General features: G+C 47.0%; 1 protein-coding gene across 1 annotated transcript in view; it reads right to left on the minus strand.

Annotated features, from left to right (window-relative positions):
- The window catches only part of ALDH1A3 (aldehyde dehydrogenase 1 family member A3), a 43087-nt gene that overhangs the window by 6261 nt on the left and 21919 nt on the right, over positions 1 to 14907 (minus strand). Inside the window, exons 10-12 of the mRNA XM_018066420.1 lie at positions 4610 to 4774; positions 3098 to 3255; positions 2324 to 2398 (exon numbers count right to left, since the gene is read on the minus strand). Of these exons, the coding sequence (XP_017921909.1) occupies positions 2324 to 2398; positions 3098 to 3255; positions 4610 to 4774 (398 nt within the window). The remainder of the gene's footprint in view (positions 1 to 2323; positions 2399 to 3097; positions 3256 to 4609; positions 4775 to 14907) is intronic.

Consider the following 14907-nt stretch of genomic DNA (forward strand, 5'->3'; position numbering starts at 1 on the left):
GTGTTGCGGTTCATGGGGTCACAAGGAGTTGGACACGACTGAGTGATTGAACTGAACGGAGCATAGTGTTACAGTGTAAAAATTCAAAGTAGTGGATTTGTCGGCTTCATAAGGAAAAGCAAACCAAGTGATGAAACCATGTTGAACCAGCACGTAACCAGTAAGTCAAATACAAAATCACTCCTGTAAGATGAAGTGCGTGAATCACTTAATTCTTATTCCTGCACTCACTGCCCTGCTCAAGTTTTTGTCACTTTTATTTGACCCACTGTGGCATTTTCTAAATGGCTTCTCACCCAGTTTTGACCACCTTGGGGCTCAAGGCCATCCATAAGCCCAGTCTTTCTGCCACTGGACCTCACCGGAACACTGGGGCGCTGGTACTTGTGATTACAGAGTTCACCACTGTGTGCTCAGCACCCAGCATGTGCCCAGGGCATCAAAGGTGCTCAGTAAATATATGCCAGTGAACAAAGAACAAGTGCACAAAAGGAACATAATGGATGATGGAACAGTGGTTACTTCTAACAAACGGGATTGAGGGTCAAGGGAGGGAAGCCTTGACTTTCCATGTGTCTCTACAGTGTGGATTTTTTTTCCCTTACTGTATTGCAAAGCTAAACAAAGAACTAAGAAAAACAGCCAGGAGGAGGAGAAACTGCAGGCTTTGTTCCCAGATCTGCACAGGGGGAGACGTGAGGGGCCCGTGGGTGGCCAGGAGCCTGGGGACGGGGAAAACCATGGAATCCACCACATGGGGCTCCGCATGGAAAAGGGGAACTTACCACAACGTGCAGACATTAATTAGAGACAACTGGAAGTGGGGACTGGTTTTCGAGCCAGTTTCTGGGCTCCTTGTGGATTATGTCAAAGTACATTGCCAAAAGCTTTGGGAAAAATATATGCCAACGGTCAAAAAAAAAGACATCCACAAAAGTCCCCACTGTGGCTAATCAGCAGGGTGATACGTGGACTGGGTGCAGCAGACACCGGGCCTGTCCTGCAGCGGACAGGCAGAACCACAGAGGAGTGGGGAGATGCAGGCCAGGAAAGCAGGGAGCGGACAGAGGGTAGGAGTCAGCTGCCTAGGATCAGGTGGGTCCCACACACCCTTCCTGCAGCTCTGACACCCAAGGATACCTGCTTTGGGGACTGAAGTTTCTGCTGTGGGTGGAGGCTGCACCTAGCCCCTAGAGGAGGCCTTAGTGGGGCTGGCTGAGGCCACAGCGCAGAGGAGACAGATGAGGGGAGCCCAGGGGAGCAAGGCCCTGTGGTGTGCAGGGTTTAAGAGTTTACCCCCAGGGACTTCCCTGGTGGTTCAGGGATAGAAAGAACCCACCTGTCAAGGCAGGAGGCGTGGGTTGCATCCCTGGTCCGGGAAGATCCCACATGCCGCAGAGCAACCAAGCCCAATGCCACACTATTGAGCCTGTGCTCAGGAACCTTAATTACCAAAGTGCGTGCCCCAGAGCCCCACGCCCAAAGGAAGCCACTGCAGTCAGAAGCCCGCACAGCACAATGAAGAGTAGCTCCCACCAGCCGCCGCTAGAGAAAAGGCCACACAGCAGTGAAGACCCATCACGGCTAATGAATAAGTGAGTACACAAATTAATAAAAAAGAGGCCAGTCCCAACTTTGTCACTCACTGGCAGTGTGAACTGGGGAAGGCACAGGACTTCCCTGAGTTTTCTCATCTAAAAACAGGGACAGGAGCAGTACCCACCTCTGATGGACTGCACAAGTGTGTCTGCCTGAAATTTGCCGGCCCTTCATGTGAAGAAATCAGGAGGCGGGGCCTTTTATCTTAGGCCCGATACAGGAGACCACAGCCTAGGCCGATGGGGCACGGCCTCCCAAAGGGTAAGACAGAAGGGAACCGTGAAGGAGGGCGTAGTGTGACAGGCTGAGAGGCTCAGCATGTTGGGTCTGTCCTGAGACCTTACTAGTGGGCAGAAGGGCCATACCCTGACCACGGAGAGTGCCCACCCTCCTTGCCGCAGGCTTTCCCAGCCCTGCCCTGTCCTCATGTGGAGGTTCAAGCACCTGCTGCACAGCTCCATGTGGGCTGGGTGCTGGGGGTCGCTGAGGCTGGGGGTCGGTCCTGGGGCAGGAGGGGGCAGGTGGAGCAGGAGGAGAGGGAGAGAAGACGGGGGTCCAGCCCAGCCCAGAGGGAAAGGACCACCAGCCCACAGGTACAGCTGACCCAGGCTGGCACACACGAGCATAGGGCAAGGCTCTGGACCAAGCACCCGCCACCACCCTGCAGACCTAGTGAGTCTTCCGTCTGCCCTGCGGACAGGCGTGCGGTGACGGGAACACTTACAGTTCTCTGCCGTTCCCCGACATTTTGAAGCCACCAAAAGGAGCCTGTGCATAGATGGCATTGTAGCAGTTGATCCTGGAAAGGGAATAGAGAGACGCTCGTGGTCACCGGGAGAGGACCTGGCCAGCCCTTGAGTGCTGCGGGCATTGGTGCTGGGTGCAGAGCATTGCCGAAGCCATGGTCTCTGTCCAGGTTTTATACCAGGAAAGCTGTGTTTTCAATCTCTGCCTTCTTGTTCTCACCACCAGAAACTAAAGTTTGAATATTGTGAAGTATAAATCTTCTCACGGGGGTAGGAAGGAAATGACAAGGGGAGAAAAAGACAGAGGCGAATTTTGCTAAGGGGATAAGAATCATCTCAGAAATGAGACGGGACTCATTTCAAAGTTCTCCTGCTTCTTGGCCTCCAATTCACACTTATCTTCTAAGATTATCTTTAAAATGAGGATAGTGTCATCAGCAGATGAAAGAGAGAATAAAAGGGGGAGATCCAACATGGTGGTCAAGAGCACCAGCTTCATCAGAGCTGAATGGCTGGCTCTGAGCTCTGCTCTGCCATGTGCTGGCTGTGTGACCCCGGGCAAGTCACAGAGTCTCTCTGTGTCTCGAGTCCCTCAGCTGTGAGGCAGAGATGATGAAGGTGGTCATGAGGAGGGGGCAACATGCTCAGACATGTGTGGTGCATAACGCAGGACGGAAAGCTCTCTGCTTACAGAAGGGTAAGGAGACCGGCTGGCCGGCAGCTCGGGGGCTGGGCACTCACGCTCTACTTACCAGACAGTTCCAGACTCTAACGCAGAGGCCAGCTTCAGTGCTTTATCGAGGTTTTTTGTGAACACAGCTGCTGTGAGTCCATATTCAAGACTATTTGCTCTTTTGATCACTTCTTCAATATTTTTGAACTTCAGTATTGGCTGCACTGGTCCAAAAATCTATGATTAATTGGAAGGATGGCAATGAGAGGCTGCAGAGTGAAGCTTGTGTGCCCTGAGCAGGCACCTCCTTCACGTATGCTCTTTTCACACACCCAGTGCTCACACCCATGGGAGAGGATGAGTGAAGGACAGCACCCAAGCATTCTTTTTAGCTGTTCGATGGTTGAAATCTGAAGGAAAGGACTGAACTAAACATAAGTAAAAAATAACTATCAAAATACTATGTTGGGTGGAAACCCTCTCACTGTGGTCAAGGCGTCAAGAGGTCCCAGCCTCAGAGGAGCCTCTGCGTGCTGGGATGCACAGACAGCTCTGAAAGTCATCCCTGGGAAGTTACTGTGAAGGGTGTTTGCAGGCACAGACTGTGGGCCCTGGCCTCTCTGTGCTGTGTGTTCTATCAAGGAAGGTGCCCTGAAATGTTTCCCTAATAATTCCCAGGGAAGGAACGAGACTGTGTTTCTCACCATCTGCAACATAGCAAATAAAAGGAAAGAGTTACAGGCTGAACATTCAGAGGTAATTTTGAAAGGAGCCTGTAATGGATTCAGTGTTCAGCGCCACACCTCAGGAGGACAGTGTCAGCCTTCCAAAACACCTCCCTGGTTCCCAAGGAGCTTCTCTCACGGAGGCTAAACAGCTGAGTCTCACGCCATCACGGTACAGTTAGTAACCCCCCGAAATCCCAAGGAGAGCGTGTATAAACAGCTCATACCAGCAAGACTCTGGCAGTGATTCCCTCTTTCACATGCCCCCCAAAGTGCCACAGCCTGAGGTCCAGGCACCTGGGACCCAGGTGGGAACCACTTCCAGCTAGCTTAACAGTGGCCCCGAAAGACAGAATTACACTCTTACGGGAGTTACCCTGATTTCCACCACTCCAAGGACGCCCATGATGGACAGCTACTAAGAGACTTCTAGTCAGGACAGGTCTCTGGGATGGACAGTTGCCATTTAGGTTTGATCTGGGGGAGTGAATGCGGCTTTGGGCCCTGAATCCCTGGCTCAGTTTCTGATAAGGGTGCAGGCTGCGATGGCTCTCCACCCCCAGCTAACCTGAGGACACATCAGAGCACAGAAGAAGGACTGTTGTTCCCAGAGAGGATGAGCAAGGCATGGGAGTGGGGGTTAGGACAAGCTCTACAAAGAGCTCACGGGTCCCGGGGCAGGATGACCGCCCAGAGGACTCCAGAGGAGAGGGAAAAAACCACAGAGCAAGGAAAACACTCCCTTCCCAAAGGCTTCGGGGATCCCTCGGCCCTGGAGAAGGCTCTTTTTGAAAGGCCCAGCCCCTTTCCCTGCCCCCAGAGCCCCAGCTCAGCACAGGACATGGTTTTCCTCGCAGCCCCCTGACCTCCTCTTTGGCGATCCGCATGGTGTCCGTAACTTCTGAGAAGACGGTGGGTTTGATGAAGAGCCCCCTGTCTTCCATGGCGGAGCCCCCGCATTCCAGCTTGGCTCCCTCCTTCTTTCCGCTCTCGATCAGATCGAGGATTTTGTCAAACTGCTTCTGGTCAATCTGTAAAACAGAGGGAGGTGAGCTTGGCTTCTTTCTGGATGCTGGCTGCCAGTGTATGTGTCCAACAGCCTCCTATGTGGCGGCTGATCTCATTATGTTCTAGCCAAGACAAAATTCATGGACCAGATGTGCCTTGTATGCACATGTAGCTCCAACGCACAAATCTAGGTTCTCTGGGGCAGGGGAGAGATGGGCTGTTCTCATCCTCTCCAGGTATGAGTGTATTCATCCATCTGACCCCCTCCATGGGTGCTGTGTGCTTAGTCGCTCAGTCAAGTCCGACTGGACTTGCGACCCCCCGGACTGCAACCTGCCCGACGCCCTTGTCCATGGGACTTTCCAGGCAAGAATACTGGAGCGGGTTGCCATTTCCTTCTCCAGGGGATTTTCCCAACCCAGGGATCAAACCCACATTTCCTGTGTCTCCTACGTTGCAGGCGGATTCTCTACCCACTTAGCCCTCAGGGAAGCCATGCTCTTAAGCAAATCCATGGGTGAAACAAAATCTGAAGTAGTCATATTCTTGGTTCTAACTCTCGAATCTTTCTAGGGTTGTCAGATTTAGCAAATAAAACCACAGGATACCCAATTAAATTTGAATTCCTAAAAAAACAGGAAACAATTTTTAAAGTATAAGCAAATCCCAAACAATATTTGGGAGATACTTATGCTAAAAATGTACCCACTGTTTATCTGAACTGGGTTGTTATTGCTTAGTTGCTAAGTTGTGTCTGACTGTTTGTGACCCCATGGATTGCAGCATGCCAGGCTTCCCTGTCCTTCACCATCTCCCGGAGTTTGCTCAAACTCATGTCCATTGAATCAGTGATGCCATCCAACCATCTCACCCTCTGTTGCTCACTTGTCCTCCTGCCCTCAATCTATCCCAGCATCAGGGTCTTTTCCTATGAGCTGGCTCTTTGTATCAGGTGGCCAAATACTGGAGCTTAAGCTTCAGCATTTGAACTAGTTGCCATGTATTTTATCTGGCAAAACTGGACACTGCTCCTAGGACACCACAGATCAGAGTGTAACACTTCCTGGAATTCTCCATCCACAGGGCAGAGAAGTGAGAAATAATGCTGACAACCTTACTCATCACCCATGGACACAAAATAGAGGCTCAAGGGGGTAGACAGGCTGCTCCTGGTTGGTGGGGAGCCAGCTCATCAGAAGAGCTCTACTTTCTGCCTCTGTGTTTAAGGGATCTCCTCAGCTGGAGTGTTAAATATCCAGCTTGTTGATGCTATACTCAACCAGCTGGCAAAGGGCACCTCTCTGGGAGACTTAAGGTGGGAAAGTGCTCTCCCCACTCAAAATGGTCCTTCTTACCAAGTCCATGGGAACCCTGTTCTTACCATGACTCTGTTGTAAATCTCCTTTCTCTCTGGCTGGGAGAGCCAGAGTTTCGTTAGATAGGTTTGCTGTAGCTGTGACTTTCAAGTAAAAAAGTGGCTCAACTTAAGCAAATTTGAATAAAAAAAATAAGCAAACCTAAGGAGAAAAGGAAAGATATATCTATCTAAATGCAGAGTTCTAAAGAATAGCAAGGAGAGACAAGAAAGCCTTCCTGAGTGATCAATGCAAAGAAATAGAGGGAAACAATAGGATGGGAAAGACTAGAGATCTCTTCAAGAAAATTAGAAATACCACGGGAACACTTCATGCAAAGATGGGCTCGATAAAGTGCCAGGAGCCAGCACGGGCCATCCCACCCATGACAAGGTCATGTGGAAGAAAACTGTTAAGCAAGGCTTCAGGACTCGAGGGGCTCCATAGACCAGCTTGAGCATCTACCCCAAAACTAGAATCTGTCTGTCTTACTGTTTTGTGCCTTTCACCAACTCTCCTGACATTAACAGGGGTCTATCCCTGATCACCTTTCTCTGGAGAAAATCAACTTAGGGCTCTAGCTAATAAGTCTCCTGGACATGAGAGGAATATTTCAAATCAAATACCCTCTGTTAGCATTCTAGCTTGCTTGGCAGGTTTATCCAGACTCTTGCAGCTACACATGTGATTATTTGCAGCCTCCCAACTGTGAGAGGCACGGGAAGCCTAAAACATAGAGCTTTTCAAAGAGTTGAAAGTTATTAGAGTAGTGCTGGTGTAGGATTTCATTATTGGGCCAATGCTTGTTGCTAAGTTCCTATATCTCTTATCCACTGTGCACCTGGGAGTGCATTAGTTAACATAGTTGGAATGTAAGAAAAACAAGTGTAGCCTTGAATTTAACCACATCAGAACTTTGAGCTAATTGGTTCTTTCTTGTAACTCACTGCACCTTTGCTCTGTGAGAAATATAACTCTGTTCAGCATTTTCTGAGGCTGACATAGATTAGAAATATAAAGAAAAAACATGTTGAGGGAAAATAAGTTTTCTGGTTGAGCAGCCTTTATCAAAAGAGGGTCATAAAATGTTCACAGGCCTCCAAGGCCAGAAGATAATGTACACAACATCATTGGTGGGAAAGGTATGCAGAAAAAATCTTGGTTTCGATAAGGGCAAAACTGCTGGAATGTTTGGGCTGACTCTGTATGACCTTGCATCTTTCATTTCCCTCTATGTACAAGTTAAATTATAAAAGTCCTTTTTGAAAATAAAATAAGGGGCCTCGCTCAAAGAAGCTTGGTCACCCATGTCTCTTTTTTTTTTTTTTTTTTTTTCTTTCTTTCTCTCTCTTACTCTCTTTTTCAGGCTGATCCCTTGGAGCATAGAGGCTCTCTGCGTTCACTTATCTGCCCGGGTTTCTAAGACCTGAACGGGAAGACGTTCTGCGTCTTCACTCCCTTGGGAGACCTGGAGGGCACCTGTGGCCTCTGTGAACAGGGCAAGCCCCTTGTCTCAGGGCTTTATTGGCTTTCTGTGTAAACCAAGGAATATCAGCCTCTCTCTCTCTTGTATTCCTCTCTCATTCATTCATTCATTCGCCAATGCCACTTCTCCCTCAGGTTCCCCTGGATCCTGTGGGGGCTAGACCCTGGCAATAAAGGACAGAAATGGTATGGACCTAACAGAAGCAGAAGATATTAAGAAGAGGTGGCAAGAATACACAGGACAACTGTACAAAAAAGATCTTCATGACCCAGATAATCACGATGGTGTGATCACTCCCCCAGAGCCAGACATCCTGGAGTGTGAAGCCAAGTGGGCCTTAGGAAGCATGACTACTAACACAGCTAGTGGAGGTGATGGAATTCCAGTTAAGCTATTTCCAGTCCTAAAAGACGATGCAGTGAAAGTGCTACACTCAACATGCCAGCAAATTTGGAAAACTCAGCAGTGGCCACAGGACTGGAAAAGGTCAGTTTTCTTTCAGTCCCAAAGAAGGTTCAAACTACCTCACAACTGCACTCATCTCACATGCTAGAAAAGCAATACTCAAATTCTCCAAGTGAGACTTCTACAGTATCTGAACTGAGAACTTCCAGATGTTCAAGCTGGATTTAGAAAAGGCAGAGGAATGAAAGATTAAATTGCCAACATCTGGATCATCGAAAACGCAAGAGAATTCAAAAACACATCTACTTCTGCTTCATTGACTACTCTAAAGCCTTTAACTGTGTGTATCACAACAAACTGTGGAAAATTCTTCAAGAGATGGGACTACCACACCACCTTACCTGCCTTCTGAGTAACCTGTATGCAGTACAAGAAGTCACAGTTAGAACCTGACATGGAACAATGGGTTGCTTCCAAACTGGGAAAGGAATACATCAAGGCTGTATATTGCCACCCTGCTTATTTGCTTCTATCCTGGGTACATTATGTGAAATGCTGAGCTGGATAGAGCACAAACTGGAATCAAGATTGCTGGGAGAAATATCAATAACCTCAGATATGCAGGTGACACCACCCTTATGGCAGAAAGTGAAGAGGAACTAAAGAGCTTCTTGATGAAAGTGAAAGGAGAGAGTGAAAAAAACTGGCTTAAAACTCAACATTCAAAAAACTAAGATCATGGCATCCGGTCCCATCACTTCAGGGCAAATAATAGGAAACAATGGAAACAGTGACAGACTATTTTCTTGGGTTCTGAAATCACTGCAGATGGTGACTGCAGCCATGAAAATAAAAGACACTTGCTCCTTAGAAGAAAAGCTATGACAAACCCAGGATACATATTAAAAAGCAGAGACACTATTTTACAACAAAGATCTATCTAGTCAAAGCTATGGTTTTTCCAGTAGTCACATATGAATGTGAGAGTTGGACCATAAAGAGAGCTGAGCACCAAAAAATTGATGCTTTTGAACTGTGGTGTTGGAGAAGACTCTTGAGAGTCCCTTGGACTGCAAGGAGATCAAACCAGCCAATCCTAAAGGAAACTGGTCCTGAATATTCATTGGAAGGATTGACGCTGAAGTTGAAACTCTAATACTATGGCCACCTGATGTGAAGAACTGACTCATTGGAAAAGACCCTGATGTTTGGAAAGACTGAAGGTAGGAGAGAAGGGGATGACAGAGGATGAGATGGTTGGATGGCATCACCGACTTGATGGACATGAGTTTGACCAAGCTCTGGGAGTTGGTGATGAACAGGGAGGCCTGGTGTGCTCCAGTCCATGGGGTTGCAAAGAGTTGGACACAACTGAGCAACAATGCAAAGAAATAGAGGAAAGCAACAGAATGGGAAAGACTAGAGATCTCTTCAAGAAAATTAGAGATACCAAGGGAACATTTCATGCAAAGATGGGCTTGATAAAGGACAGAAATGGTATGGACCTAACAGAAGCAGAAGATATTAAGAAGAGGTGGCAAGAATACACAGGACAACTGTACAAAAAAGATCTTCATGACCCAGATAATCACGATGGTGTGATCACTCCCCCAGAGCCAGACATCCTGGAGTGTGAAGCCAAGTGGGCCTTAGAAAGCATCACTATGAACAAAGCTAGTGGAGTTGATGGAATTCCAGTTGAGCTATTTCAAATCCTGGAAGATGATGCTGTGAAAGTGCTGCACTCAATATGCCAGCAAATTTGGAAAACTCAGCAGTGGCCACAGGACTGGAAAAGGTCAGTTTTCATTCTAATCCCAAAGAAAGGCAATGGCAAAGAATTCTGGAACTACTGCACAATTGCACTCATCTCACATGCTAGTAAAGTAATGCTCAAGATTCTCCAAGCCAGGCTTCAGCAATACGTGAACCATGAACTTCCTGATGTTCAAGCTGGTTTTAGAAAAGTCAGAGGAAGCAGAGATCAAATTGCCAATATCTGTTGGATCATCGAAAAAGCACAAGAATTCCAGAAAAATATCTATTTCTGCTTTATTGACTATGCCAAAGCCTTTGACTGTGTGGACCACAATAAACTGTGGAAAATTCTTCAAGAGATGGGAGTACCAGACCACCTGACCTGCCTCTCGAGAAACCTATACACAGGTAAGGAAACAACAGTTAGAACTGGACATGGAACAGCAAACTGGTTCCAAATAGGAAAAGGAGTATGTCAAGGCTGTATATTGTCACCCTGCTTATTTAACTTCTATGCAGAGTACATCACGAGAAACGCTGGGCTGGAAGGAGCACAAGCTGGAATCAAGATTGCTGGGAGAAATATCAATAACCTCAGATATGCAAATGACAGCACCCTTATGGCAAAAAGTGAAGAGGAGCTAAAAAGCCTCTTGATGAAAATGAAAGAAGAGAGTGAAAAAGTTGGCTTAAAGCTCAACATTCAGAAAATGAAGATCATGGCATCCGGTCCCATCACTTCATGGGAACTAGATGGGGAAACAGTAGAAACAGTGTCAGACTTTATTTTTGGGGGCTCCAAAATCACTGCAGATGGTGATTGCAGCCATGAAATTAAAAGATGCTTACTCCTTGGAAGGAAAGTTATGACCAACCTAGATAGCATATTGAAGAGCAGAGACATTACTTTGCCAACAAAAGTCCGTCTAGTTAAGGCTATGGTTTTTCCGGTGGTCATATATGGATGTGTGAGTTGGACTGTGAAGAAAGCTGAGTGCTGAAGAATTGATGCTTTTGAACTGTGGTATTGGAGAGTCCCTTGGAATGCAAGGAGATCCAACCAGTCCATTCTAAAGTAGATCCGTCCTGGGTGTTCTCTGGAAGGAATGATGCTAAAGCTGAAATTCTAGTACTTTGGCCACCTCATGCCAAGAGTTGACTCATTAGAAAAGACTCTGATGCTGGGAGGGATTGGGGACAGGAGGAGAAGGGGACGACAGAGGATGAGATGGCTGTATGGCATCACCGACTCAATGGATGTGAGTTTGAGTGAACTCTGGGAGTTGGTGATGGACAGGGAGGCCTGGCGTGCTGCAGTTCATGGGGTCCCAGAGAATCGAACATGACTGAGCGATCGAACTGAACTGAACTGAACTGAGTGACTGAATTGAACTGAATGGTTCATTTGGATGACTCTGTCCCCGAGGCACAGGCTGACTTTCTTTGAGAGAGTGGGCAGAAACCATGCAAGCCCCTTTCTAACCATCTGATAAAATGTGAATTCAGTGTTAAAATACCAACACGATCCACACCTCACACTTTGTACTAGGATAGATTCCAAATAGATCAAAGACTTAATCATGAAATGTGAAGCCATGAAAAGTTTTCAGATTCTCTCAGGTGGGAGAATGCCTTGGTAAAACAGGAGTGCTGATGGCCTTTCTAGGACTTGAAATGCAGAAGCCAAGAAGAAAAGATTAATAATTTTGAGCAAGTAAAAAAAGAAGGCTAAAGCATCATAAGCAAAGTCAAAGGGGCAAAACAACAAACTGGAAAAAACTGACAAGTCACACAATAGATAAAGCTAATGCTTCCAGGATGTAAAGAGTTCTTATAAGTGACAAAAAATGTCAGCAGTACAAGAGAAAAATATGCAAAGCACACGCATGGTTGATAAAAAAGGAAGCATAAATGACCTTTAAACATAATACTAATATGTTCCTCTCTACTCATTCTAAGAGATATGCTGTGCTCTGTGCCGTGCTGCTGGGCTGCGCTTAGCTGCTCCGTCGGGTCCGACGCTTTGAGACACCATAAACTGGAGCCCACCAGGCTCCTCTGTCCATGGACTTTCTCCAGGCAAGAATACTGGAGTGGGTTGCCATGCCCTCCTCCAGGGGATCTTCCCACCCCAGGGATTGAACCTAGGTGTCCCACATTGCAGGCAAGTTCTTTACCAGCTGAGCTACCCGGGAAGCCCATAAGAGATATATGTACATTGAAAACAAATGAGATCTCATTTTTAACTATCAGATGGGCAAAACGCCATACATATTCTGTTAGTAAGGCTGGAGAAATAGGCAGGCTCATACAAGGTTGGTGGGAGCATGAATTGGTTCGTCCTTTTTGAAGGTAAATTGGCGACGCTTATAGAAATTACAAATGTGCTCTCACTCGGCAATCCCACTTGGGCAATTTGTCCTGTGGATTTCCTTGCACATGTGCAGAATGACATATTCTGTGGCACTGTATGTGATACTTATCAGTACATGTTTCTAAAATTCTGTTGGATTCATACAGCAGAATTCTATGTACTTATAGAAAGAAACAAGGCAGGTTCCCATGGTTTGGTATGGTACAGAAGGCTCTTCAAGTTTCTTGTTAGGCGGTAAAAACCAAGGTGCAAAACAGTATTGTGTACAGGTATCTGGGGTAAAATAAATAAATAAAATAAATTCTGGGAGACCAGAATTCATATTACATTCTTGTATACATACTCAATTTTGCTTGTATATACAAAAATTCTGGAGACTTTTCACCTAAGAACTAAGTACACAGGATACCCATGAAGGGAAGAGTAATAACCATGTCTATGAATGAATGGAGGGGAGCTTTCTCACTATTGACTTTTATATGTATTTTGGCTTTTGACCATGTGTTTATGTATGCGTGCTTAGTTGCTCAGTTGTGTCTGACTCTTTGCGACCCCATGGACTGTGACTTGCCAGGGTCCTCTGTCCATGGGACTTTCCAGGCAAGAATACTGGAGTGGGTTGCCATTTCTTCCTCCAGGGGATCTTCCTGACCCAGGGATCAAATCCATCTTTCCTATGTCTCTTGCACTGACAGGGAGATTCCCTTCCACTCCGCCACCTGGTAAGCCCCTCATGTGTATGTACTGCCATCTCACAAAGTAATTCAAATTACAATGGGCCTGGTAATCTGGTAATTTCTCTCTGGGTGAACCAAGTCTTGGGTTAAAAGCCAGGATTGCTTTCTCCTCCTCTTTGGAGACCAAGAGATTTGTGGGGCTTCAACAAACTACAGATCTTCAGTGGCTGCTGACCATGTTCTGCCTCCAGGACCATCTATCCTTCAGCCAGCACTGGGTCTCCATGGAAACTCTACCCATCCCGATTTGACTCTCCCTGGTGAGTCTGTGTGAATATGTTGTTTAAATCTAATAATCCTCCATGAATGTCAGCTGCTGCCTCACGATGCAGGAGAAGAACCGGCTACGAAGTGAGGGCTGTGCCAGAGCGCCACACCAGAGGCAGAGAAGCAGGGCCCAAGGGTAGCCAAGGCAGCGAGGAGCTCTGCTGAGAGGAGAGGGTGGAGAGGACTTGGGACCCTGCCCTGCACGAGGTGGCCTGTGAGAGTCCATGCATCTCTTTGCTCAGTTGCCAAATAAACCTGAATAATTTTGGAGCATGCCGGCTGCCTGTAGTGGCCCCTGAGCTGGTCAGCTAGTTGTTTTACTGGTATGAGATAAACAGGACTATTTAGACAGCTGTAAATGCTCTCAAAGTAAAATCTTACTAACGTAGATGAAAAAGCACTTTGGGAGGAAAAAAAAACAAAAACAAAAACAAAACAACTCAACAGCATCCCTAAATAATATGCTGAAGTTAGATGGCTTAAGGGAGTTTTCAAAAGGACTTTCAACAGCAGCATCAAAAGCACTGATGAAATCAACACCACTCCGCTCTCTTGGAAGAGATTTCTATATCTGGCTTCAGAAGTCAAGCCTGAAACCTTGGAAAGAGACTTACGAATAATGATGGGGTAAAAGGGATTCCTTAGATGGATCAGCTCACATATTTCCCACGGATTCTGGATTAGCTTCACAATCACAGCAGATTCAATAATGACTTGTGGCCACGTCTGTACGCAGACCTGAAATCCAACCAAGGACTCTGGACTTTGTCTCACTGGCCACTACTAGGTTGAGGCCTGACAGGAAGCAGAATGTTGGCCACAAGTAGAGATATTTCTCTCCACCAGGGTCACGTGGCACCAGAGCTACAGCATGTGGGCTGGGCCAAGGCAGAGGTGGGCGCTGTGGCCAGACACACACCTTTTCCACGTGGTCACCCCTACTCCCCCGCCAAGGCGTCCCCCCAAGGATGGTCAAGCAAGACCTAATTGATGTGGCTTGAAGTCATGTATATTCACTTCCACCTAGCTTAGGGTGCCTGCCTTTTAATGCCTCTCCCCTTAAAGAATAAAAACTTATTAGATGCCTTGAAATTTCCTTAATATTCATCAATAGCTCTGTCTTCCAGATGAGGAAACTGAGGTTTGGAAGGAGCTTGTGGTTTTCACAAAATTCCAGAGCCAAACTTGTCCTCAGTTGCATGGCTTCCCATGGAAACACATGGGGCCAATGCACTGGGTGAGTAGCTAGCTCCTGGGACAGACGCAAATGGGTGAGTCCTGACATGTGATTTGAAATTTCCTGGCTGGAGCAGGACTTTGGCTATAAGCAAAGTGGGTTACTGTTGAGCTCCATTTCAATAATTCATGGGATGGTTTGGCTGTCCTCTTTTAAATATTTATCCATCTGCTGCCCTGCACATTTAGAAAGTGATACAGGATGTGCCCTCTTACTGAGGTTATTAAACCTTGGGGTTATGATCATTTCCATCCTGTTGTTAGCTTCACAAACCAGGCTGCTAGAGACATGTTCCTGCTGTTCAGAGATGTATCCCAATCCTCTGAACCCTTTCTACTGAGATTCTGATGGTCACCTCGTCCTGTAAATCCCATAGGTTTGGAGACCGCTAGCCTCTGACTCCAGGTGCCACTTCCACCTGCACTCTGCTGCCTTTCAGCCCGGCTTCCGACTCGCTTCTGCAGAGAAGCCAGCCAAGCAAGCAGCCTCTGCCTGTGGCTCTCTCCTGGGGAGACTGTGGCTCAGAGAAGAGGTGCC

This window comes from Capra hircus, chromosome 21 (genome assembly GCF_001704415.2).
Source record: "Capra hircus breed San Clemente chromosome 21, ASM170441v1, whole genome shotgun sequence".
NCBI lineage: Eukaryota > Metazoa > Chordata > Mammalia > Artiodactyla > Bovidae > Capra > Capra hircus.